Below are 26,401 nucleotides of genomic sequence, written 5' to 3' on the forward strand. Positions count from 1 at the left end.
ATGGAAAAGACCACATCTGGGGGTGGGGTGAGGGGGCAGCGTGAGGGGAAGGGGCAGGGCCCACCCGGATCACTGTCGGACTCGGGGCAGGGGGGTCCTGCAAAGAGTGGGCTGAGCCTTCAGGCCGAGGCCGGCGCACCTCCCTCAGACCAGGGCCCTGCCCGTGCCCAGCTCTGGTGGGAGCCTGCCGGCCAGCCCACCCACCTGCCCGCCGGGCCTCACCGTCCCGCAGGCAGCCGATCCGGTACATGACAGGCATCTTGATGACAAAGGCGAACAGGTCATCAATGAAGGTGTTGAGGGCCTTGTAGGTGAGCATACGCCAGGGCAGGTGGGCCACAGACTTGAGCTTGTAGTTGATGAAGAGCTGCGGTGTCATGGTGATGAAGCCTGCGGCGGAGAGGAAGGGGCAGCCATGAGCAGAGGAAGGGGTGTCCTGACCCTCCACCTCTTTGACTGCATTTCTGGCCTCTGTCCCTTCACTCACTCTGTCCCAGCCACACTGGCCCCCGTGCTGCTTCCAACACCCCAGGCACATCCTACCTCAGGGCCTTCGGACTTGCTCTGCCTTCTGACAGATCTCTGCACAGCTCCTTCCTTGGCACCTTTCAGGCCTCAGTTTACGTATCATCTCCTCGGAGAGGTGATGATGGAGGTCAGGGACACCTGACCAGCCTCCACGGCCCTCTCACTCTGGCCCCTTCAGAGCACTCATCACAGGCTGTAACTCACTTGTCTGTTTACTCTGTCCGTTCCCCTGAGGACGAGGACTGAAATGCACTGTCCAAGGCTTCCCGGAAGCCCTCCCTGACTCCCAGACCGGACCGGGCACCTCTCTGAGGCTGTCCACGTGCCACCCCTGCTCCCCCTGAAGTGTCCCTGTCTGGAGACAGGTCTGTCTCCCGCACTGGACCCCAAGTGCCGGGAGGGCGGGGCCAGGCCGACTCGCTCACTGCCGAGGCCCAGCACGGCCCAGCACGCGGCTGAGGACTGCTGCTGGACGCCTGCCCTGACTGCGGGGGCCGCGTATGGTGAGGGCCTGCTCACCGAAGGTCAGCAGGAAGCCATAGAGCATGCTGAGCACCCAGGAGTACCAGCCCTTGTGCTCCAGGTACAGGAGGCTGTAGACGGCATAGCACCCCAGGAGTGGGAAGAGGATCCAAGACAGGTACCGGAACGCCATCTGTGGGGCACAAGGTGGGGCTGGGACCCAGCTCCTTGGGCCCCACCTGGCACCCCTGCTCCCCGCCCTCACACACCCACACCTGGTGTGGCAGGCCAGCCCGGGGGAATTTCCAGGTGGCCCTGGGAACTCTGGACTTGGCTAGGAAGTATATGTGGCAGGCAGGGGACACTAGAGGGTATGATGCAAGCCATGAAGTATGGGGCTGTCGGCCGATAGGCAGGCACCCTAGCCATGTCCTGGGTCCCCAGGAGCGTGTGGGTACCTGCAGACCCTCCCTGAGGCCCACTGTGGGGACACTCACGTCGTCATACACTTTGGTCGAAGACTCAACGTATGTTGACTTGTCTTTGAAGGTTGGGCGGGGGAAGAGTCCGGCCACCTTGTGCTCCCGGTCCAGCTGCGGACAGGGAGGGAGGTTGCAGTCAGCTGCCACGTTGGCTCCTGTCCCCCAAGCCAGTTCCAGCTCCCGCCCTTCCCCACCGTTCCCAGTTCCCCTGCCCCACGTGTGACCCGAAAAATCCCCTGGTGTGAAAATCCCCTTGGTCTTGGGAGTGTGGCAGGCGTTGGGAATCCCCTAGGGGCCAGCTCCAGGGTCTGGCTGGGCCACACGACCCTGCTCCCAACCCCTGGCAGCTTCTGAAACAGCATGGCAGCCTGGCCTTACCCGGACATCCATGACCTTGGTGATCTTCCAGAGGTCGATGAGGACCCCGATGAAGACGCTGACCTGGACCACGAAGTTGGTCTCATTGTCCAGGATATAGAGGAGGACCACGAAAGACTGGAAGACGCCAAAGAAGACGGAGCGCACGGACAGGCCCTCCAGGGACTGCCGGCTGTTCCAGAACTGGATATCTGTGCACAGGAGTTGGGGAGGAAGCCAGGAGGGTGAGGAGCCCCCGAGTCCCTCCCGCAGCTCCCTCAGGCCCCGTCCTCCTCACACCCCCGGGGCGGCACTGGGTATGCCACGGGAGGAGGGCGCACACTACCCCCCCCTTGCGGTGAGAGTCTGCTCCACAGGCGCCAGCGGAGCCCCAGGCAGGCAGGATCTCTGCAGCCTCACACTGGACACACCCTGCCCCCCAGGGTGCGGTCGGTCCCTTGCCTGGCAGTGACGGTGGCGGAGACTGCTGCCATGTGCCACGTCCCTAAGGCCACACAGCCTGACCCGGCGGAATCTGCATGGAAGCCGGGTCTGTGTGACAACAGACCTGAGCTGTCCGCCGTGGCACCGTGGCGCCTCCGCTGGGTGGGAAGGTCTGGGACATGCACTTCAAGACCGCCTCTTCCAGCCCACCACCCCGAACCTGTGAAGGAACCAGCCCACATTCCCTGGCGGTCCAGCGGTTAAGACTCCGCGCTTCCACTGCAGTGGGCGTGGGTTTAATCCCTGGTCAGGGCACTAAGATCCCGCATGCCGCGAGGTGTGGCCAAAAAAATAAATAAAAAAAGGGACCCGCCCACAGACACGCTCAGGACACGCACAGGGGCCATGGGCTCTGCTCTCCAACCAGAGCTTCTTCCAGTACTACTCTCCCAGGCCCTGGCCACCCCCGACAGGGCCCAACTCAGCCCCTCTCCCAGCCCTGGTCTTCCCATCGGCCAGACGAGGAAAACGGCACCACTGGACTCTGCCTGGGCTGTGTGTCCAACACCTGCTGCCACAGCAGGCCGACCCAGCACGATGCCCGTCTTCCAGGCGAGAAGCCATGCCCAAGGCCACACAGGGGCGAGACCCGGGTGCTGGCCACCCCTCCGGCTCTGACTCTGATTCCAGAGCTCCAGCACACCTGGTAGGCTTACACCTCTCCCTTCAAACCATCAGACCCTGGGGAGATATGAAGGGGACACTCACAGGAGCCCCCCCAATCCTAACTGGGAAGAATGCGTCTGAAGACAGGGTTCTGGTGGGGGTGGGTGGATCCGAGTTCTGCCTCAGACCAGAGAGGCAGCAAGCACGGGGTGTAAGGCCGGGCTCGCCCAGGGCCCATGCCCTTGCTCTGTGACCCTGAGCAAGTAACCACCCCCTCTGTGCCTTCATCTGTCATTAGGAAAAAAGGGACCCTAGGGGACCCAGCTTGCAGTCAGCAAGAGTGTTTGCACGCATGCGCCCACCTGGCACAGCCAGGGCTCCACGCACCACGGCTAACACACGCCTCCCTACAGGGGTGAGCACCACTTACTGTTTGGTCTTGATGTCATAGTTTTCCAGAAGGTAACTCAATCATGGTAATGTCCTCTTAATAAGAATGACGATGACAATAATAATACCCATTACTACTGCCACCTCCAGAAGCTGCAGAGCAGCAGGCCTCCTTCAGACCAGGGCTCTCTAGGACAAGGAAGAAGGGGCCAGCAGGGCCTAGAGTATGGAGAAGGCTGCCTGGATCTAAATCCTGGCCTTGCCACTTGGGAGCTGTGTGGCTGTGGGCAGGTGACCAACCTCCCCAAGCCTCCGGGTCCTTGCTATGACAGTGGGGGTAACGACGCTTCCTGACGGGGCTGTGGCTGCAGGGCTCAATGCGCTCACTGGAGGGCACTCCAACCGTGCCTGGCATGAGGGGTGGCCGGTCCCCCTCAACCGCTGGCCATCACCACTGCTGGCCTTTGGAACCTTGGGGCCCTCTGGGACAGGGCTGTCACTTTCCCACTCAGATGGGCCCTGTCCACTCAACCCGAGGGGTCTTCCCCAACAGGCGGCCTGCCAGGCAGGGCAGCAGAAGCAGCTCTGGGGCTTCCCTGCTCCCCGCCTTGGAGTTCCCCGGCCCTGCTTCCTAGCGGCTCTGTCCTGGCTTTTGCCAGAACACCAGGCCCAGCCCCTCCCCCAGCGCCACGCCCGGTAGATGGGAGTTTCTGGGCTGGGAGTTGGCGGCTGCTCACCAGGCCTCTGGAGAGTGGGGCTGACAGGCCCCAGGTAGGGGGAGGGCCCAAGAGGAAGAGGGAGGGAGCAGGCCCTATCCTCCCACCACACATCCCCTTGTCCCCAGTCCCCCACGGCCTCTCACGGGGCCCAGGGTCCCACCCTTACCGTTCTTGAAGGCCAGGAACTCAAAGACACTGTGGACAATGGACACGATGATGGTGAGCGCCAGCAGGTAGGGGTTGGTCTCTAGGAGGGCAACCTGGGGTGGGGGTGGGGGAGATGCTGTGAGCGCTGCTGTGCCCCGGCCGGGGGCTGACCGCTGCAGTGCCCTCATCAGCCGACCCATCTCTCCTGGCTCTGGGCTCTGGAAGAACCTCCTGATATTCCCCATATCTGACCCCAGGGCTTCCCAGCAGGGTGTGGTGCTGGCCGGGAGGAGAGCAGGTCAGAGATGGGTAGATGGGCACAGAGAGGTGGGCGAGGGATGCACGCAGAGGGAGGGAGAAAGATGGAGACAGAGGAGAGATGGGGAGACAGTGATGGGGGTAGGCAGAGAAATAACTGAGAGAGATGAAGGGACTGTCAGAGCCAGGGACAGAAACCCAACACCAAAGACAGCCCCGGGCAAGCAAAGACCAGGCTCAACAAGACAGACACAGGCAGAGAAGAATATTCAAGGACACAGTGAGAGGGAGCAGACACATGGAGTCAGAGCCCAAAGTCAGGGAGGCAGAACATGGGGCCGAAGAAGCAGGGAGGGGTAGATCCAGACCCGGAGGGCCAGGCCTTGCAAACAGAAAAGCCGTGACAAGGAGGATCATGGGGACTCCCCTGGTGGCGCAGTGGTTAAGAATCCGCCTGCCAATGCAGGGGACATGGGTTCGAGCCCTGGTCTGGGAAGATCCCACGTACCGTGGAGCAAATAAGCCCCTGAGCCACAGCTACTGAGCCTGCGCTCTAGAGCCCGTGAGCCACAACTACTGAGCCCGTGCTCCGCAACGAGAAGCCACTACAATGAGAAGCCCGCGCACCGCAACGAAGAGTAGCCCCCACTCACTGCAACTAGAAAAAGCCCGTGAGCAGCAGTGAAGACCCAATGCAGCCAAAAATAAGTAAATAAATGTAAAAAAAAAAAAAAAAAAAAAGAGGAAGACAGTGGAAGCCTCAGAGGCAGGACCCCCAGAGTGAGCCAGAGCCAGAGGGCCGAGTGTGTTTCCTCCCACTGCAAGGAGGGCGGCTGGGAGGTTGTGAAACTGTGGGCAGGGGAGCATCTGCTCGCAGCCCCCAGGCCATCGGCCTGGCCCACTTCCCCTTCCCCTCCTGCCGCCAGGAAGGGGCTGGGAGCCTCCCGCCACCCCCCCCCACCTTCACCGAGTCCTGCTCCTCATCTGACTGCTCGTACAGCTCGTCGCCCAGGAAGTTCCAGGGCGACTTGGTGCTCTGGGCGGCGTAGAGCTGCCAGCGCCAGAGCGAGAGCGGGCAGAAGGAGACGCGGAGGGGCAGGCTGGCCAGACTCTCGTTGATGGGGTAGTAGTCCTTCTGCAGGTTCCAGTAGTCGTTGAAGTAGATGATGGGGTAGTAGTCACCGCTCACGGCATCAAACTTCACATCTGCAGGCACACGGGGCAGGGGTTACCGCTCAGCCTGGACCAGAGGCCACAGGCACCCACGGGGGTGGGGAGACCCCTCAGCCTCCGAGGACAAAGGTGTCAAATTCGGATGTTTGCAGGGATCCAGTGGGGCCCCTGGGACAGAGACTGGGGCACAGGGAACATTTCTGGGCTGTGCCAAGGAGTCAGGGAGAGGGCAGGCTAGGGAGGGCTGGGTAGGCCCTGGCTGAAGGGGACAGCTGCAGCTCAGCTACAGGCTGTGGCTGCCCTGAGGCTCTCCACTCTTCAGGCTTTAGTAAAAGAAGTCAGAAACCTGGGTTCCTAAGTGATGCTGCCTCAATTTCCAAGGCTGGCAACGGATGCACCTTTTCCGAAAAAAGCTCATGGCTGGATGAGACTAGTTTGGACACAAGGTGGTCAGGGCTGGGGTCACCAGAGGTTGTGGGAGGAAGAGAAAGGGGAGTGTCTAGAGGGGCGGGGCAGGAAGCTTGGGAGGGTGGAGACCTAGTCAGAGATCTCGGGCTGGGGGTGGGGCCAGGAAACAAGAAAATGGCCTGGTCAGGAGCCCGAGCGGGTGGTCGGGGGCTCACACTGGTCCAGGGGAGGAGGCACGCTGCCCTTCACCCACGGCGTGTGGTCGTCCACAATGTTGATGGTGATGTTGGGGTGCCAGTGGGAGATCACCTCCACAGGCCCGTAATCCTCAGCTCTCTGAGGGGAGACAGGGGTTGGTGGGTCTCAGAAGCACCTGCTCACTTCCTCCTGAGGACTCCCGTGACAGTCGCGACAGCAGAAGAGCAACCACCACAGCGACCGCTGGCCGAGGGCTCACCCTGGCCAGTCCCCGCACCAGCCTCTAGACCCCGCTGCCTTGGCTGCCCCCAGCCACCTGACGGAGCAGAAAACCCAGGCCTGCCCATATGGATGGCACGGCGCACCAGGCTGCAAAGTACAGCCCCACGACCGCACAAGTGTGGGACCTGCGTGCAGCCTCCATACTCAGGGGCCGCCCTCCCGCCTGGAACCACCTCGTGGAGAGAGGAAGACTCTTGGTGCCACCACGGGTTAACGTCCCCGGATTAACCGGGAGTATTCCTTCTAGAGCCAACGTTAGCAGGTACCTCATCTGTGCCGGGCCGAGCCCGGGCTCTGGGGTCCGGCTGCTTGGGTGTGAATCCCAGCCCTGCCACTTCCTGGCTGTGATACTTTGTGTAAGTCTCCTTGTGACGGGACTCACCCAACAGGGCTGGCGTGAGGCTTCCAGGTGGGTGCGTGTAAGGCGCACAGATCACCCGCCCTGCCACTGCTGGAGGTCAGCTGTAACCTCACCGGCAACGCTCCCACTCCCTGAGAGCTAGCTCTACATTCTAACCCAGTTTCCCGGGAGGGAAACTGAGGCTCAGAAAGGTGAAAGCCCCCGGCTGCCAGCGGCTCAGTGGTGGTGTCAGAAGACAACCCCCGTGGTCTGGCTGCTGGGCTGGGAACGGGCTGGACGGCACCCCCAGAACTCGACGGCTCTGCTTGTGTTTACCTTGATCATTTCTGGGTCAGCTTCCGTCTCTCCCGTCAACAGGTTCTTGGTTTTCTGAAACCGCCGGCGCTTGTATTTGTTGATCACTGAGGGCGAGGAGGCAGGGAAAGGGGGTGGATGTGAGACCTGCTGGCACTCGCGGGCCCCAGGCCTCTGCCCACCCGGTTCCCGGCTCCCACTCTTCCACCCACCAACCGACGACGGCAACCAGAAAGCCTGCACTGCCTTCTCAAATCTCACCCCAGCCCCAGGTTCCCCATCTTTGCAGTGACACCGGCATCCACCAAATTGCCCCAGGAGTCTCCTCCACCAGGATTTGCTGCATCTGTTCCATCAGCCCACCCCGGGTGAATAGCCCCTCCGGCACATGCTTCAGATACGAGCACTGCCTCCCACCTCCAGAGCCCCACCCCAGGCCGGCCACGGCGCCCCCTCCTGGATGACCGCAGTCACCTCCTCACTGGCCTCCCAGTGGCCTCTTGCCCCTAAGATGCAAGTAACTGATCGAGTCATCCCACTGCCTCAGAATCCTAGACAGCCCCTGCTGCCCCGGGCAGGGGCCCTGACGTGCTCACCACGGCCCCACCAACCTCAGCCCTCGCCACCTCTCATCCTTGCGCACCCCACTCCTTCCTCCTCAAATGCGCCAACCTTGGGCCTGCAGACGACCTTGGGCCGGCAGACGTGCTGCTGCGCCTCCCCGGCAGGGATCCAGCATGGCTGGGATCTTCCTGGTTGGCTCCTTCTCCCCCTTCCAGCCCCTGGTTAAATGTCCCTTCCGCCCACTCCACTGAAGGCGGCTCCTGGAGCCCGGGTGGGTTCCTCGCCATTTCTGTTTCCTTCACCACAGTTCATCATGACCCACTGGTTCACCTGCCCACTGGTTTACTTGTTTGCTGTCTGCCCCCTCAACCAGTCTGCAAACCCCAGGTGGGGCCGGGCCCGTTTTGGGCCCTGCTGTATCCCCCCCCAGTGACGAACAGCAGCATTGATAAATATAAACAGGTGGGCTGAGACAGGGCCGAAGAAGGCCCAGAGCCGCCAACGCGAGAAATATTTTGGGGCTGTGAATCCCCGGGCAGGAGTGGACCTCACTTCCTTTTGCAGAGGCCAGGTCAGCCACGGGCTCCCTGCCATGCTGCCCCAAACCCTGCCAAGACATGCCAGGACGACAGGGCTGGTGCTTGTTCATGCTCCATCTCCCCGCCTCCACCCGGGGCTGGGTAACTCTTCAGCTCCCCCTTATGCTGGGACAACACATGGCCTGTCCCTCCTGTGACTTCTCCATCCTGCCCCCAGGTGCTAGGGAGATGGGGAAATGGAAGAGGGAGCTGGCCAAGAGCAGGGGCCCTGGGGTCACATCCTGGCTCTGTCTCCCATGAACTGAGGGACGTTGGTGAGCTACATCACCTCCCCGGGCCTCAGTCCCCGCTCTGGAGAATGGGGATCAAAGCCTCACCTCTTCTGGGCAGGACCACTGCGAAGTGGCGCTCTGCTCTACAGAGCCCAGCCGGCAGAGCACCCCTGCATGTCACACTGACACACGCCACAGGGCTCAGATCCCTCCCACCCGCTCAGAACCAGGGGCTTCTGGATTCTATGGATGAGCTCAAGTTCAAAACCACTTCTGGGAATTGACTCAGGGTTTCAGCCCGGGGGCCAGCTGCTCTTACGGTTCCCATGAATATCATCCCATCACTTCTATCACAATTAACGCATTTGAGACCTTGCTCCCACGTCAGGGGAAAGCAGTAAACACCCAAGGGTGGGCATCCTGGAGAATAAATTCCCCGGGGACATGCTCCGCTGCTGTCTTCCACACCCATGAGAGGCTGTCCAGGGAAGGGAGGGACCGTGCCCGGCCAGCCCCAGAGGCGAGAGGCTCTGGCTCAGGTGGAGAACATTTTGCAACTTGGTGGCATCCAGATGGGGTTATGATATGAGATGGACCTGGCTTCCGTAGGGAGGAAGAAGCCCCCTTTTCTTGGAGTTAAACTATACCCTGAGCACCGACAATGTGGCTCGTTGAAACTGAAATGTGCTGTGAGTGCAAAACACACACTGGAATTTGAAACTTAGTGCAGGAAAAAGAAGAGTGAAAGTACCTCGTTAATTTTTTCATACTGATTACATGTGGAAATGACAACACGTTGACCTCAATAAATTACTAACATTCATTTTATGGCCTTTTTTTTTTTTTTTTTTAACGTGGCCACTTAGGAAACTTACAATGCCTTCTGCAGCGGGCACTGTGTCCCTCTGGGACAGTACTGTGCTAGGGAGCTGACCACTGGCCCTTTGGGGAAGGGAGGAGGGGGCTCTTCCGATCCCACACTCTCGCTCTATGCCCTGGAGTGGGCCGGTGGCCAGCTCCGTGTCCCTTCGAGCCCCTGCCCTAAGGGGGCCCAGGTGTGAGGCAAGCCTGGGGGATTCTGGTGGTTTCTCAGGTCCACAGGCTGCAGATTCTATTTTGCAGACCACACCAACGTCTGTCACACTGACCACGAACACGACCTCACCACACAGTGACACGGATCACATTCACCAGAGACGAAACCACAAAAGGTGCTGGCATCGAGCGTGGCTGATTGGTGTAACTGGGACGCAAGCGAGCAGCCGCCCACCTGGGTCACATTCAAAGCAACCTCTGAAGCGTCAGGCACATGTAACCCAGACTTTCGGGGACACCTCCGTGGGGATGGCCCCTGCAGGCCACACCCCTCAGCCCGCCTCTGCCCACATCTTCGCAGATGCGCTCCACGGAAGCCAGCCAGCCAGCCAGCCAGCCAGCCGGGCGGAACGCCCTACAGAGCACGGTCCGCAGACATACTTGCTTAGAACAGCGCTTAGCACACCTGGGGGACTTTTCCAAATCAGCTTTGGGTACTGACGTACAGTCACTAGAGTTTTGTTTCATCCAGTGTAGATGGTCACAAAAAAAACTCTCATCCTTTGGGTTATTTCTATACCAGAAGAGGTAGGAAAAGACCTAACCCATGCAAATTAAAGCACATCTGTCTCTGCGCCACCCAAAACAGCCACAGGGATCTTAACCAAGTCCACAGGCGCAGCAGAATCAAAGTGAAGGTGGAGCACGCAAAATTCACATGAAGGGAACGGGGGGCTTTTGGGAGGGGGGTGTGGGGGGCTGTCTGTTCTCTAGATCTGCTGAAACTGAAGTGCAGCGAGAGAGTCCCACAGCTGCCGATCAGGAGACAGTGGACTCAAGGACAAAAGACACAAAGGGCAGGCAAAAAAATGCCAACAATTATTAACCTCATGGAAAAGGAGATGTTGGACAGGAAAGGAAGAATGAACTACACACACTGTATGGCTCAGACGGGAAGAAGAGCCACACACTCGAAACCATCTGAGTGCTGAATACGAATCTAATCCAAGTGTGCTCCTCAGTTGAGATTTCCTCTTCCAGAGTAGGAAGTCAAGGGGTAATGTCAAAACTGAAACACCAGCAAGCTGCATTACCATCTTATCGTTGGGAGCCTTGGAGATTACGTCGCAGAAACAGCTAAAGCAGTTGCCTGCGGGGAGTGGAAACTGGGGGAACACGAGAGGGGGAGAGCAGGAGACAGATGAGTGTCGCTGTCTGGCTAAATTACTTGAATTTTAAACCATGTACGTATAACGAGAGATTAAAAAAGTTTTTTTTTTAAAGAAGATGCCCTGGGCAGAGAGAATCTGTTTCAAAATGAGGCCGTGTCAGAAGTCCCAAATGGCCACAGTTCTGACCCGGGGCTTCTTGGGGTCACCGGCAGTCCTGCGGTTTGCTCACCCAATCAGGATTCTCGGGGGGGCACCAGGAGGGTGGCCAGCGAGGTGAGAACGGGGCCTGTCCGGTGACGTGGCCCTCACCAGCTTGCCTCGTCAAGGGAAGCCCTACTCAGAGGTGCGCGTGCAGGGGCGGAGGCTCACAGCGCAGCCATGCAGGACGCATTCAAACCTGCAGCCTGGATGCAACTAACGGCAAAGGGCCTGCAGTCTCCCTCTGCTCGTTTAATCGGCCATCGTTCTCTCATGGGCCATTCTGGAGTGTCTGCTCTGCCAGGCCCGGTACTGTGCACACACCGGCCTCGCCCTTCCTCTTCTCCGAAGTCCCTTTCTCCACCTGCTCTTTCTAAACCGATTCCTCTCCTGCCTGCCCACAGGTGTCCAGAGGCATGCAGGGTACGTGGGGTTCGAGCCTGGCCACCAACCCCAGCCTCCCTGAGCACAGGGTTCTTGCCTGCCCTTGTGGACTTGGGAGTCCAGGCCCGCGGCACCACGGGGGCCCCAGGACAGAGAGGGACTTACTCCGAGACATGTGGACTGTGGCGAGCCGGCGGTACAGCGCCTTCTGCCGGGGGTCTGGGTGGAAGCCGCTTTTGGTGAAGTAGACGTGGATATAGATGGAGCCGTTCTGCTGGACGCTCTGCAAGGCGGTCCGACGGGGACAAGGAACAGTGAAGCCCCTCATGACGCCCGCCCCCCACGGCTTCCTCACCCCCGTCTACTGAGTGTTCAGGGTGGGCAGTGTAGTTAAGTGGTTAGGGCCAGACACTGGAGTTAGGCTCAAATTCAAAACCAGGCTCTAGCACGCAATGGCTGTGTGGCCTCAGGCTTCGCCTCGCTGAGCCTCAGGGCCCACCTGCAGGACGCAGATCATCAGCACTGAGGGCACAGCAGGGCCGTAAGGATTATCTGAGAGCGCTGAGCACGGTTACTCAAGCACAGAATAAATAGGAGCTCGATAAACGTCAGCAGCCTTAATTCATTAAACGGTAAAACAACGAAGGCCAGATACCACTCTGGCACTTCAAATGGTAACTGCCCAATCCAGTGAGTCACATCCGTATAACTCACGTAAACCTTGGGCACTGGGTCATGTTATTATCCCATTTTCCAGATGTGGTGACTGGGGCTCACACAGAGAGGCTACATGCAGCAAGTGGATCCGAACCCAGTCTGTGGGCTCTCCCGTGGCCCTGCCTCTCACCGTCTGTGTCCTACCTCTCTGCCTTTCACCTACTATTCTCACCCCCCTGCCACACCCACCCAGATGAGGAAACTGAAGTGGGGTGGCCACCTGCCTGAGGCGCAGGGTGGGTGGCCGAGGCCGCACTGCAGCCTATCTGACCTTCGTGGTAAGCTGGGATTCACCTGGCCACGCTGTGTCCTCACTTCCCTGCCTTTTAAGTCCACCTCTGTGTCAACCATGTTTTTATATTTCATGCTGTTTTCACATCTGGCAGGGAAGAGACCGCCCCTCCCAGGGCTAGCTGATTCCTGGAAATAATAAAAAACTCGCCTAACTTTGAATATAACTTTAAAATGCAAACCAACAAACCCAAGTCCACACCCCAGCCACCCCCTTAGGGACTGGCAAGCAGGTCAGTCCTAAGGTGTTTCCCCACCTGCCCTGCCTTTCCTGCGGAAACCTCAATAAAGGCTTCGGCCTAGGCCTCCCCATGCCCCTTCTGCTCCTGTCCAAACCTGGTGCTTCCCCATGTGGCCCTGCGTAGTGTGGTGGGCCCCCTCCTCTTGGGAAATGTAAGTAGTAAATTCTTCTTCCAATGGCCTTGGCCTGTGTGGCTGCTCAGCCACCTCCATAAATTAAAGTCAAGTACAACTTAGACACTCTCCCATCACAGAGTTGGGAAGGAGGGTTAGCACCAAGTCCTTGGAAGCTCCTCTCACTGCCTCGCTTACTGCCCCTCAGTCTTCCTCAGATCTAGGGTTGGGTTCTGGGGGCTTGACGTGAAGTCTCAGTGGGAGCCACCTCTCAGCACGGGCTAGCCTATCTGCCTCAGAAAGAATGCATCCGCCCACTGCTTCCAGCTACCCAAAGAGACCCAGACAGAGCCAGACAGAGCAGAGATGCTCCCTCCTCCCCAGGAGGCTGAGGAGAAGACTTGATGGGGAGAAAGGAATGAGAGAGCAGCCCCAAAGAGATGTCAACATTCACAGGTTCATCAGATTCATTGATTATTCAACAGCCACTGATTCTGCACCCAGTCCTCTGCTGGGCAGAGCTGGGGACAGAGCTGTGACCAAGATGGTCCCATGGGGAAAACAGATCCATATTCAGGTAGTGACAACCCCCCAGAGCTGGCATGGCTTGCGTTGAGGAGCCCAGAGAGGGTGCTGGCTGAGCCTGAGTGTCAGGGAGAGCTCCCTGGAGGAGGCAGGATTTGAACTGGGGCTGCCAGAGTCCAGAGCCAGACAGCCTGAGTTCAGTTCAGTTAACACTGGCTGTGCGACCTTGGGTGGGGCTTCTCTGTACCTCAGTTTCCTCATCAGTCAAATGGAAATAACAGTTCCCACTTCCTAGGGTTGCTGGGAGGTTTCCACCAGTCAGCCCAGGCTGGTGCCCTGTACGTAGTAAGCACTCAGTCAACAGTAACTATTATTTTCAAACCAGGCTGGCTGACTGGCCACCCCCAGGGATGATTACTAATCTTTCACTGGTTTATACCACAGATTTACACAACCCTGAAAGTAGCTGGGAGGATCCTACGCCAATTCCAACTCCATCCAAATGGAGAGGTGGGGAAGACAAGGCCCAGAGACCTCAGGGACCTGCCTGTGGTCACAAAGCATGTGAACTGAGAGTAGAGCCAGGCTTGGAACCTGGACTCCCGATTGCAGGACTGGGAGCTGGTTCAAGGAAAGGCCCTTAGTGCTAGCTGAGCAGCCTTGGGGCCAGACACCAGAAGCTGTCCCCACCTGTGGAATGTCGAGCTCGGCAAAGTGCTCGTAGCAGCCGTCTGAGTTCTCGCCACTCGTCCAGTCGCCGTACACAAGGTCGTGCTGCTCCCAGAAGAGCGCGGACGTGGCGTTAAAGTCTGTAAAGTGCTCGTGCTCTGAGATGTACACGTGCAGGTTCTGTTGGGAGGGGAAGTGGGGGGAGCTTCGTCAGGGCTGCTTACAGGACCCTCGGAAGGCTGACAGATAAAGAGCAGATGAAGCGCTGTGGCAATAAGAGCCCACCAATATGAACAATTTGCGGGGGGGGGGGGGGGTTAGTGGAGAGAAGAGCAGCAGCAAGTAGAATGAACCTTCTCCTTCCTCATCCCTCCACCACGTCTGTCCTGGTCTGAGAGCAAAAAACAATTAAACAATGGCCAGTCTGCCAATTAGAATTTGGGGTTAGAAAGGATCCGGACCTCCCCGAACCATCTCCCCTCTCAGCCTCTCATGGGCTTCTTGGTCAGAGCGCCACAGGCTTATGGATAAAGCACAGTCAAGACGTGCAGGAGTGTCAGCCGGCTACTGAGAACCCAGGGGAACTGGGGAGCTGGCCTCAGAACTCCCTCCTTCCCCAAGTCCCCGTGGCCATCCTTGTCCAGAGCCCAGAAGGCCCACTGATAAAGAACAGCTGAGTGGTGGTCGCCCTGCTGGCCAGAATTCCACGAAATCAGGCATCCCAGAGCTGCAGAGAACCGCAAAGGTGGGAGAAGCCGAGATTACTGAGGTTAGAACACCTGTTGCAGGTGCTGCTGAACAAAGTCCTTCTACGCAGAAAGACCACCACCACAAACCCAGAAGAATTACTTGCTCCTTGTAAGTGTCACCTGAGTGACTCAGATTTCATGGGCTGAAGATGCACCTGGAGTCTCTCAATCCTGGACCCGTTCACAGACCTGACGGTGACCAGGGATCGCGTCTGTCCCAGCAGCCCATGCCACTCCCCCACACCTTCCCCGCCTCCTCTCCCGGGTCTGGCCTCCCAGCCAGTGGTTACCATTAAAGTGTCTTTGGGGAACAGGTTGCGGCTGGCAACGCGTGGGGCTCCTCCGGGGCCTGCCTGGTCCTGAGGGGCCGGCCCGCGGCGGAACCAGCTGCTGATGGCCCAGATGATGAAGATCCTGAGGAGGCAAGCAGGGCAGGCGGTGAGTCTCCATGCCTTTTCTTTCCAACGTGGATCTGCTTGACCTTCTGACTCAGCACCTGCTGCGGCCTGACCCGGGGGCTGATCGAGTAGGGAGGGTCCCTGAGAAGGCAGTTGTAGGGCCGCTGAGAAGACAAGATGCCCCCAAAGGCCATGCCCGGGGATAGACCCCAGATGCCTGGCACTGACTCCCTGGAGTCTGGCGGCCACAGGGCTGCAGGGGCTTCGACCCTCGAAACCTCCGAACTAGGAAACCTAACGTCCCAGTCCCCTGGAATCCCAAAGTGTGAGAACCCTAGAACCTGGAACCCCAGCATTTTAGGGACACAGACGTCAGGCAGACCAACATTTCAGAACTTCAAATCAACTGAAAACTGCAGAAGCAAACAGTAAGTAATGGGCGAGTCCCTATTTTTAGTAACACTGGGCTAGGTTATTCAGACCAACTTTCCTGTTGGAAACAACTTGGAAAAGTTTAATACAAATTAATATACTAAGAATATACTAACACCAGTTTTACATTTACAATTATATATCTCGATATAGCAACATATTCTATATGTTCTTCTATTTTCTTATATATTTTAATCAAGTTTATATATATATATGTAAACATATATTCGTTTTTTAATTATTTAATTTAATTTATTTATTTTTGGCTGGGTTGGGTCTTCGTTGCTCTGCGTGGGCTTTCTCTAGTTGCAGCAAGCGGGGGCCACTCTTCATCGCAGTGTGTGGGTTTCTCATTGCGGTGGCTTCTCTTGTTGCCGAGCACGGGCTCTAGGTACCCGGGCTTCAGTAGGTGTGGCGCACGGGCTTAGCTGCTCCACGGCATGTGGGATCTTCCCAGACCAGGGCTCGAACCCCTGCACTGGCAGGTGGCTCCTTAACCACTGCGCCACCAGGGAAGTCCTTCTTTACTTCTTTGGTTCCCATCTTCCTTTCAGTTTTTGCCTGGTAAGTCTGCAGTCTTGTCCATTCTTCAGTGCTTTTAAGAGTATACGTTTACAGGGCTCCCTGGTGGCGCAGTGGTTAAGAATCCACCTGCTGGGCTTCCCTGGTGGCGCAGTGGTTGGGAGTCCGCCTGCCGATGAGGGGGACACGGGTTTGTGACCCGGACTGGGGGCTCCCACATGCCGCAGAGCGGCTGGGCCCATGAGCCATGGCCGCTGAGCCTGTGCGTCCAGAGCCTGTGCTCCGTGGCAGGAGGGGCCACAGCAGTGAGACGCCCGCGTATCACAAAAAAAAAAAAAAAAAAATCCACCTGCTAATGCAGGGGACACAGATTCGATCCCTGGTCCGGGAAGATTCCACATGCCACGGAGCAACTAAGCCCGTGCACCACAACTACTGAGCCTGCACTCTACAGCCCGCGAGCCACAACTACTAAGCCCTCGTGCCACAACTACTGAAGCCCATGTGCCTAGAGCCCATGCTCTGCGACAAGAGAAGCCACCACAACGAGAAGCCTGCGCACCGCAACGAAGAGTAGCCCCTGTTCGCCGCAACTAGAGAAAACCCGCGTGCAGCAACAAAGACCCAACGCAACCCAAAAAGTTAATTGATTAATTTGAAAAAAAAAAAGTAAACAGCAACGTGACTCAGTTATATATACACATATTTATATATATATAATTGATAATATATGATATAATGTGTATATATATTCTTTTTCAGGTTATTTTCAATTACATGTTATTACGAGATATTGAATATAGTTTCCTGTGCTATACAGTAAGTCCTTGTTGTTTTTCCTTTTTTTTGGAAGCTTCTTTTTGGTGTTTGAGGACATCTGCTAGGTGTTTTGATGGGTGAACAAAAACGCCAGCCCAGGGCCCACACAGGGTAACCAGAGACCTACTCTATGAGAAGCTAAGACTCCACAGGGCTCCCCGCCAAGGAAACGGGGAAGCAGGTGTGGCCTAGCCCTCCTCAGAGTCGCACGCCAGGTGGGCACAGCCAGAGCCTTGAACTGGTACCAAGGAGACCCCGAATGACAATGCTCCAGGCAGCCAGCAGAGGCAAAGCAAGTCCTCTCTGTAGGAAAACAGGTTCATCCTAGGCCTGGAATGATTCCTATAAATAATTTTCCAAGTATGATGATCAACACACAGCCACAGATAAGCCAGGTGCACAAGGAAACGAGACACTATGAGCGAGAAGCAGCAGAAACCAAAACCAACCTACCTAATGGCACTGTGGTAACCTAAATGGGAGGGGATCTCTGTATGTGTACGGCTGATTCATTCTGCTGTGCAGTGGAAGCTAACACAACATTGTAAACAACCATTTTCCAATAAAAATTTAAAAAAAGAAAGAAAAGAAAAGAACCCAAACTTTGAGATGCTCAGAAGCACTGGAGGTTTCAGAATGTTATAAAACCCTCAAAATGTATATTGAGAGAGAGCTTCAGAAGTATCCACTCTGAATAACATGATAGAAAGAAATCAAAACAGAAACAAAATGACAGTTAAAACAAATATATTCAGAGTCATTTTCTCAATTTACAAAACTGAATAGACATAATACACAGTCTTTGAGCTGTAAATGAAGTGGAGATCTTTACAGGATACACTGTTTAAAGAGAAAGGCAAGATGAAGGAAAGTGTACAGAGTAGCCATCCATTTTTGTGTAATATACTATGTGAAAACAAAAACAAAAACCTGGGCTGGGGGAAAGAGAAGTGGGAGTTAGTGTTTAATGGGGACAGTTTCAGTTGAGGAAGATGAAAAAGTTCTGGAGATGGATGGCAGCGATGGCTGAACAATAATGTGGATGTACTTAATGCCACAGAATTATACACTTAAAAATGGTTAAAATGGTAGAGTTTGTTATATGTATTTTGCCACAATAAAAAAAAAAAAAACCCAACAATTTGTAATGCACCTTTACGTCAACATAAAAGTAGAGAAAGGTATAAAATACACATCAGACTTTAAAATGGATTCCCTTGGTTTGGGGGAATAGGGAAGGCCTAGGGGTAAGCAAAAAAACCCAAAATGCCTCAAAACACAATACTGTCTTAAAAAAAACTCTGCACAATGAAAACAGCATGCACGTGAATCAACATGGGAAAGGACCGCCACCAATACAGTAATGATGAATAATGGTTACCTTCAGGTGATTTTTGATTTTCTTCTTTATGCTTTTCTTTTTGAATATTTTTTAATGAACAAAATAAAAGCCCCACAATGAAACTGTAGCAGACTGCTAGTTGTTTCCCAATATTCATCTTTCCCTTTTCCCTCAGAAAGAAGACTCCTAAATTTTAACGGGACCCCTTGGCCACCTGGAATAAAGACTACAAAATCCAGCCTTACAGCCAGGTGTGGACACATGGTGAACTTCTGGCCAATAAAATGTAAAAACAGTGTGTTTACTGGACTTTGGGGAAGTGTCTTAAATAGAAAGAGCATCCCTCCTTTACTTCTTCTTCCCTCCTGGAATGTGGACGTGATGGTCTTATCCTCAGCACCCATATTAGGCCATGAGGATAAAGCGCAAAACCTAGCAATGGTGGAACAAAGAGCAGGAAGCAATCTGGGATGCAGAAGACCGCAGAATCCTGGTCTGCCTAGGTCCGGGATAGTACACGAGAGACAGGGAAACTTCTATTGTGTTAATTCGGGTCTCTCAGATACATGCAGCTCTATAATTATTAGATGAGACAAGTACTTATTGATTGCAGGTGTGAAAAGCAATACAGTTGGCCCTTGAACAACAAACGTTTGGAGTACGTGGGACCACTCGTACGAATCTTTTTCAACAGTAAATACTACAGTACTACACGATCCATGGATGGTTGAATCCGTGGATGTGGAAACACAGATATGGAGGAATCGCTAGTACAGAGGGCCAACTGTAAGTGATACGTGGATACACAGGGTCGGCACCCCCCTCCCCATGTTGTTCAAGGATCAACTGTATAGCAGAGAGGTTAAGTGCTCAGCCTCTAAGTTGCAATATCTGGATCTGAGGCCCAGCTCTCCTACTTCCCGACTGGGTGACCTTAGGCAAGACTCTTAACCTCTCTAGGCCTCCATTTCCTCAACAGTTAAAATAGGGATAACAGGGCTTCCCTGGTGCCACAGTGGTTAAGAATCGGCCTGCCAATGCAGGGGACACGGGTTCAAGTCCTGGTCCGGGAAGATCCCACATGCCGCAGAGCAACTAAGCCCGTGTGCCATAACTACTGAGCCCGCGCTCTAGAGCCCGTGAGTCACAACTACTGAGCCCATGTGCCACAACTACTGAAGCCCGTACGCCTGAAGCCTGCACTCCGCAACAAGAGAAGCCACCGCCATGAGAAGCCCACGCACCACAACGAAGAGTAGTCCCTGCTCGCTGCAACTAGAGAAAGCCACGCACAGCAACAAAGAACCAAAGCAGCCAAAAATAAATAAATGAGAAAAAAAAAAAGGGATAACAACACTTCTTATCTCATAGGCTTGTCTACAAGCATTAAATGCACTGATATGTACACACACACGATATAATACATCATCTAGAATGGAGCCTGGTACATACAGTAAGTGTTTTAGAAGTGTTAGCTATTATTGTTATTTTCATCATAGGAAAAAGGCATACCAAAAACTTCAGAATGGAAAAACACTACAAGAGAATTCTAGCGTGAGTGGGTGCCTCCCTGCTGAGCCCCAAACCACGCCAAAGGGCAGCATCAGGCACAGGGACCTGCCTCTGCCTGGACAAGCCATGGAGCCCTGGGGTCCGGGGTCTCAGGGGCCATGGCCCAGCTGAGCTATCTGCTGCCTCCCACCACCCCAGGAGGTCCCTGATGCACATGGCTGGGGAAGGTCTGGAACTGGCCATTCCTGGGGACCTCTCCATTTCCAAGGGAGGCTTCCATTTCAGTAAATATGCCAAGGGAGAGTGTGTGAGCAAGGACACCCACAGGCAGCTGTGCCCCGGCTTAGCGTGTGGCCTGCAGGGGGCCCACGCACTCCGGGCTCCTGGGTCTCCGTGTGTGAGACGAGGCAGACTGGACTGGACTTTCTGTAGGATTCCAGATCCCCAGTTCCCTGAAGAACATCTGCTCACCGTGGGCCCTCCATCCCCACATCCCAGACCAGGAAGCCCTGCCCTAGGACACCAGGGCTGGCCCTCACCTAATGTTCATATCCTCACTCCCACCCCAAGTAGGCATTCTACATTCACGGGGAAATTTTAAGTGTATGAAAAGACATACGACAACTCTCCCTCCCACCCCGCCCTCCACTCCAGCTAACCACTGGTATAGTTGGAGGAAGTGCTGAAAACCACGGGCTCTACCCTCTACTCTCAAAACAGGCCATTCTCATGCAATCTGCTTGATGCTTCAGAGAGCTCACAGGCCCCTGGAAACAAACCCTGAATCCCATCTAAGAACTCCAGATGGAGACGGTCTTCCAGCACCCACCGGGACTGATTTTTGGTGGCGCCTGGTCCTGAGGAAGGAAATTAGCCTGCACTGTGGCTGTATTCAAAACGTCTATCTGAAGGAAGCTCCCTTATGTACTGACGTGGAAAGATTTCTAACGTATAGTGTTAATGAAAAAAAAAATCAAGGTGTAGAACTGTGTAAAATAGGCTACCTCTTATGTAAAAATGAAGGGAAAGATAAAAATAATCTTTATTCCTAGCTGCTTGAAGCACGAAAAGAAGAAACTGATATATAAGAAAATTCTAAGTCCTTATTGGACACGGAGGCGGGGGGAGGGGAGGGAGTGGCACGGTGAAGAGAAAGGAGGGGCTCCACGGATGAAGAAACCCAGTCCCAGATAGATCCCCCTGCGCCCTCCCAGCAGCTCCCCGGGGCCTCACTCAGAGGCCAGGCTTCCAGAAGGCAGGCCCTGTGCTCCCGGTACCTGGGAACGGTCACATGCATCCGCGTGTAAAAGGATCTGCACCAGCCGCTCTCAAAGGCACAGCCTGTGTGACTTCACTTACAGGAGGGACCCAGAGCAGTCAAATTCACAGAAATGAAGGGAGAATGGCGGTGGCCAGGGGCCGGGGGTAGGAGGGAGAATCGAGGAGTTAGTGTTTAACGGGTACAGAGTTTCAGTTTGGGGAAGATGAAGAAGTTCCGGAGATAGATGGTCTGATGGTTGCACAACAATGTCAGTATACTTAATGCCACTGGGTGGTGCACTCAGAGATAGTTAAAATGCTAAATTTTATGTAATGCAGATGTTGTGGCTGAGTTGTGTCCCGCCCCGCTCCAAATTCATGTGTTGCACTTCTAAATAGGGCCTTTAAAGGGGTGGCTAAGGCTAAGTGAGGTCATTACTTAGGGTGGGCCCTAATCCAGTCTGACTGCTGCCCATATAGGAAGGGGCGATTAGGACACAGACAACACAGAAGAAAGACCATGTGAAGACAGTTAGACGGCCAGCTACAAGCCAAGGAGAGAGGCCTCGGAGGAAACCAGACATCCTGACACCTTAATCTCAGACTTCCAGCCCCCAGAATTATGAGAAAGTAAAAAGGTCTCCAGCAGTACAGTAATGATGGTAATCCTCAGTGCTTCTTTCCTTTCCTCTTTTTAAAAAAAATTTGTTTGTTTGTTTGGCTGTGCCACATGGCTTGCGGGATCTCAGTTCCCCGACTAGGGATCGAACCAGTGCCCCCTGCAGTTGAAGCATGGAGTCCTAACCACTGGACTGCCAGAGAATTTCCTCCCTTCCTCTTTATGCTTTTCTTACTTGAACTTTTTTCAATGAACAAAACCAAAGCTACATCTGCTCACCTGAACAGCACGCCTTTGATGACCTGCCAGGCATTGGGTGCTGGCTGGGGCGGTGGGTTCTGGGGCTGGGTCTCCGCCGGCGGGTCCCTCCCGATGCTGCCATTGCTAGTCACCTGCAGGGACAGAGGCCAGGGTGAGGAGGGAGGATGCACCCTGAGGCGCCAAGGCTGTTGTAGGCACCACCACGTGCCGAGGCCCAGTAAGGGCTGACCACAGAGAGGGCGCCTGGCCTATCCTGGGGGTCAGGGAGGGGTCCTAGAGGAGGAGACAGCAGAGCTGAGCCCTAAATCATAACCAGTTGGCTGGTGCAGAGGAGGCAATGAGGGAAGCAGCAGGTGCAGACAGGAAGGTGAGAGAGACAGTCTGACTCCGAGGATGGGCCAATGCACCCTGGGGCTGGAGCCCAGGATGCAAGGAGATGGCTACTGGGGACAACGTAGAAGGGGTTAGGTGGCAGGTGTCAGATTCTCTAAGGCTTGGGTTTATCTGAAAGGTCCTTCCGTGGGCAAACAATTCTTGACGCCTCCTCTGTGGCCAGCCCTGTGGGGGGCCCATCCCTCCAGGGGCTCTGGATCTAGCAGGTGAGACAGACACAGAAAAACACAATCAGATCGTGAGCCACACAGAGGTGTGTGAGATGTACACAGCACAGACCACCCCGTGAGGCCAGAACTAGGAACACCGCCATTTGGCAGCCGAGCAAACGGCGGCTCAGGGAGCCTAAGCCATTTGTCTGGGTCACTCAGGAAGGATGATGGCAGCACGATGACAGGAGTGTGGGCAGGCCAGGGAGTCAGGCAGGACTTCCCAAAGAAACAATCTTCATTCAGAAACAGAAGCTCAGAAGTGGAGAATTTCAGGATGTCAGGTTGGAAGGGCCCGAGATGGGGAAATTCTTCCTGCCCCTCTCTTTGCACCTGCTGGCTCCCCTGTCTTGCCCTCTTCCCTCCCGCCAGTTGTCCCCTCACCCTCCAGCTTTTAAGAGACAGGACCAGGGCTTCCCTGGTGGTGCAGTGGTTGAGAGTCCACCTGCCGATGCAGGAGACACGGGTTCGTGCCCTGGTCCGGGAAGATCCTACATGCCGCGGAGTGGCTGGGCCCGTGAGCCATGGCCGCTGAGCCTGTGCGTCTGGAGCCTGTGCTCCACAACGGGAGAGGCCACAACGGTGAGAGGCCGGCGTACCGCCAAAAAAAAAAAAAAAAGAGAGAGACAGGACCCAGGACTGTCATAATGGCTGTTAGGTGGGAGCATTGCCCAGCCCAGGGCTGGCAGAGAGCAGGGGTTCAATGAACACCCAGGGCATCAACAAACACTCTCTGAAGGGCTTGCCCTGAACACTCAGGCCACCAATCCACCCATTCCTGGGCCTCCCCAGTCCCCCGACTCCTGCTCCAAGCCCGCTCCTCTGCAACGTCTTCTGTCAGCTTCAAATGCCCCCAAGAGTAGGGACAGAGGCTCCCGAAGCCAGATGAGGCTGCCACGAAGCTGAGGCCAGCATTTGTTAAAGGCGTCATTTGTCACTTCCTGTCCCCTTCACCAGCAAGAGCTCTTCCCTTTCACCTCCCAAGTGCAGAAGAGCACTGTGGTAAAAGGTGGGGCTCTGGGGTCTGACAGACCTGGGCTGTGGACCGGTCCCATGGTCCCTGGCTGTGAGAGCTTGGGTGTGTCACTTCCCTCTCTGGCTCTTCAGCTCTCTGACCCAAGGGCCAGGCTGTGATCATACCAGCTCGTTTAGGGTAGAACAGATTTCCTCTGTGTGTCGATAAAAGTAACTCCCGAGTACCTACTGTGCGCCAGGCCCGTGCTGGGCAGCAGGGTCAGTGGTAGCCACACAGCTCTGGGGTCTCTGCCCTCCCAGAGCTCAGGGTCTAGAGGGAAAGGTGCCGGCAGAACAGTTAACAGGATAATTAACAAAGGTAAACAGGAAAGTGTTCCAGGGGAAACAAGCAGAGGGGGTGACCGGGTGGTTAGGGAGGCCTCCCGAGGAGCTGTCTTTGACATTTGGGTGAAGGGTGTCTAAGGGAGAGAAGAGGTGTGGGCAAAGGTTTGGCTGAGGGGCGGGCGAGGTCGAATAGGCACAGGGCCCCCTTGTTCAGGGCTGGCCTCGCTCCTGGGAGCACTGGGTGGAGGGGGGCAAGCAAGGGTTTGCAGCAGGTCTGAGCTGATTCTGGATCAAGAAAAGGAAGCTTGAGGCTGGGCAGGGATTTGAACCCACGTCTGGCTGGCTCCCAGGTCTGTTCTCTTACCTGCAATGGTGGACAAGCTGGCTGGAAAGCCTCCCAGGGAAATGCAAAGGAAAGCCAAATGCAAAGGTGCCACTTCACTAGGATGCCCGTAATCAAAAAGATGGACAATCACAAGTGCTGGCGAGGACGTGGAGAAACTGAAAGAGCTATACACTGCTGGTGGGAGAAATGGAGCGGCTGCTTTGAAAAATACACAGCTACTTAAAAAGCTAAATGTGCCCCTGCCATCCAAACCAGCGATCCCACTCCGAGGTCTCTGCCTCCGAGAAACGAGAACTCTGCGTCCACACAAAAGCTTATACACAAATGTTCATAGCAGTGTTACTTGTAAAGCCAGAAACAACCCAAAAGTCTTTCGATGAATGACCGGTGATGGATCTGCACAATGGAATACTACTGAGCAATAAGAAGGGACACTGCTGGGGGCAGAGAGAGTGCAAAAGGGAACAAGGGAGTGTTTTGCAGGGATGGGAGTGTTCTCAGACCACACGGTGGTGGTGACTGTACCGCACAACTGCATAAGTGCTGAAAGCCACTGAACTCTACACTGACAACAGGTGAATGTTACGGTATCTAAATTACACTTCAATAGAAAGGTAACCTTCCTGTGGCTCCACTTCCCTCAGAGTACAGGCAAAGTGGTCACCATGGCCTCTGAGGCCTGGCATGATCCTCTGTGCCCATCTGCTCTCCCCCCTCCCCCCTCAGTCACCAGTTCCAGCCACATCAGCCTCCCTGCTGCTCCCTCATCACACCTGTTCCACCTCAGGGCCTTTGCACTGGCTGTTCTCTTTACCTGAAAGGCTTTCCCCCACCATATGTGTGACTCCCTCCCTCATCTCCTTTAGGTCTTTGTTCAAATGTCACCTCCTCAGAAAGCCCTTCCCAGACCACTGTATTTAAATGGCAACCTCCTACCCACCCCTCTCTTCCTATGCTCCTCCCCACCTTTAGTTCTGCCCATGGCACTTAGCACCATCCGAACCGCTGTATATTTTTCTTATTTACCTTGTTCACTGTCCCTGTCCCCAACCCCACCCCACACCCCACTCCCAGCCCTCAACAAATACATGGGCTCCAAGAGGGCAGGGCCTCTGTTTTGTTCATAGCCGTGTGCCAGCATCAGCATGGGGACTAGCATTTAGTGGGGACTCAACCCACGTTAGCTGAAGCAATGATTACCAGAGCTGTGGGCCTGGTGTCTGAGTCCCTGCCTGAAGGAGGAGCAGGCTGGCTGGGGCAGATTGCTGAGGGTCTGCACATGAGCCAGGCGAGGGCAGCAGTGGCTGCGGAGGCTGCAGTGACTAAGAAGCAGTTCCTGCTCTTGCACCCATGAGCCCACTCTCACACACAATCCCCAGAACACCCACTAAGGGGCCCAGGAAGCAGCTGAGGCCATGAGACTGGGCCGGGGCTGGGAGGAAGTCAGGGCATCCTCCCTGACTGCCTGGATCCACCATGGGAATTCCACCTCAGCCCAGCCTCTGCCTCAAGACCCATTCATTCCACTAACGCTGAGGGCTTGCTCTGTGCCTGGTCCTGAGCTGGGAAGCGCTGGGCACACAGTGGTGGCCAAGACAGTTCCTGCTGTACCCTCCAGGGGCTCCCAGTCCACTGGAGGAGACAGACAGTGACAACCCAGAGTGGGCAGGGCTGGGACAGAGGAGCCCAGGGACTGTTGGAGCCCTGACCCAGTCTGAGAGGGTCAGAGAGGCTTCCTAGGGGAGAGAACACCTGAGATGCACAGGACTAATAAGGATCAGGCAGGTAAAAAGAAACATGTGCAAAGGCTACGAGGTGGAGAGAGAGCGCAAGGCACACTCCTGGAAATAAAAGAGCTTCACAGTGGCTGACGCTCCTCTTGTCCAGTGACTCAAGCAGGGACAATTCTGCCCCCCAGGGGACATTTAGCAACATCTGGAGACATTTTTAGTTGTCACAACTGGGGAAGGAGATGTGTGTGCTACTGATATCTAGCATGGCCAGGGATGCTGCTAAACATCCTACAATGCACAAGACGGCTCCCTACCACGAAGAATTATCCAACCCCAAATGTCAATAGTGCTGAGGTTGAGAAATCCTAGCCCAGTCTGAGGAAAAAGGGCAGAGCATGCAAAGCCTTGATCTACCAAAGAATTTGTACTTAATCCTGAGAGCAAAGGAATAAGTCTTGAAAGATTTTAAGCAGAAGTGGGACAAGAGGAGATCTTGTGGGGGAGGGGTCCTCTGTAAGCTCAGGGCAATCAGGGCACCCTGAGCCCTAGTCTCTCTGATCACCCCCCACCCAATAATCAACAGAAACGCAGAGGGGGAAAAGACCTTCTTTCAGCGAG

The 26,401-nt window shown here is 55.3% G+C and overlaps 1 protein-coding gene across 1 annotated transcript in view; it reads right to left on the reverse strand.

Annotated features, from left to right (window-relative positions):
• Nucleotides 1-26,401, reverse strand: part of CLPTM1 (CLPTM1 regulator of GABA type A receptor forward trafficking) — a 28,561-nt gene that overhangs the window by 644 nt on the left and 1,516 nt on the right. The window contains exons 3-14 of the mRNA XM_024768274.1: nucleotides 21,822-21,934; nucleotides 14,929-15,052; nucleotides 13,911-14,069; nucleotides 11,499-11,616; nucleotides 7,191-7,276; nucleotides 6,250-6,370; nucleotides 5,415-5,659; nucleotides 4,215-4,308; nucleotides 1,851-2,041; nucleotides 1,488-1,583; nucleotides 1,048-1,183; nucleotides 65-390 (exon numbers count right to left, since the gene is read on the reverse strand). Coding sequence (XP_024624042.1) covers nucleotides 65-390; nucleotides 1,048-1,183; nucleotides 1,488-1,583; nucleotides 1,851-2,041; nucleotides 4,215-4,308; nucleotides 5,415-5,659; nucleotides 6,250-6,370; nucleotides 7,191-7,276; nucleotides 11,499-11,616; nucleotides 13,911-14,069; nucleotides 14,929-15,052; nucleotides 21,822-21,934 — 1,809 coding nt within the window. The remainder of the gene's footprint in view (nucleotides 1-64; nucleotides 391-1,047; nucleotides 1,184-1,487; nucleotides 1,584-1,850; nucleotides 2,042-4,214; nucleotides 4,309-5,414; nucleotides 5,660-6,249; nucleotides 6,371-7,190; nucleotides 7,277-11,498; nucleotides 11,617-13,910; nucleotides 14,070-14,928; nucleotides 15,053-21,821; nucleotides 21,935-26,401) is intronic.

This window comes from Neophocaena asiaeorientalis, unplaced genomic scaffold (genome assembly GCF_003031525.2).
Source record: "Neophocaena asiaeorientalis asiaeorientalis breed wild unplaced genomic scaffold, Neophocaena_asiaeorientalis_V1.1 scaffold629, whole genome shotgun sequence".
NCBI classification, from domain to species: domain Eukaryota; kingdom Metazoa; phylum Chordata; class Mammalia; order Artiodactyla; family Phocoenidae; genus Neophocaena; species Neophocaena asiaeorientalis.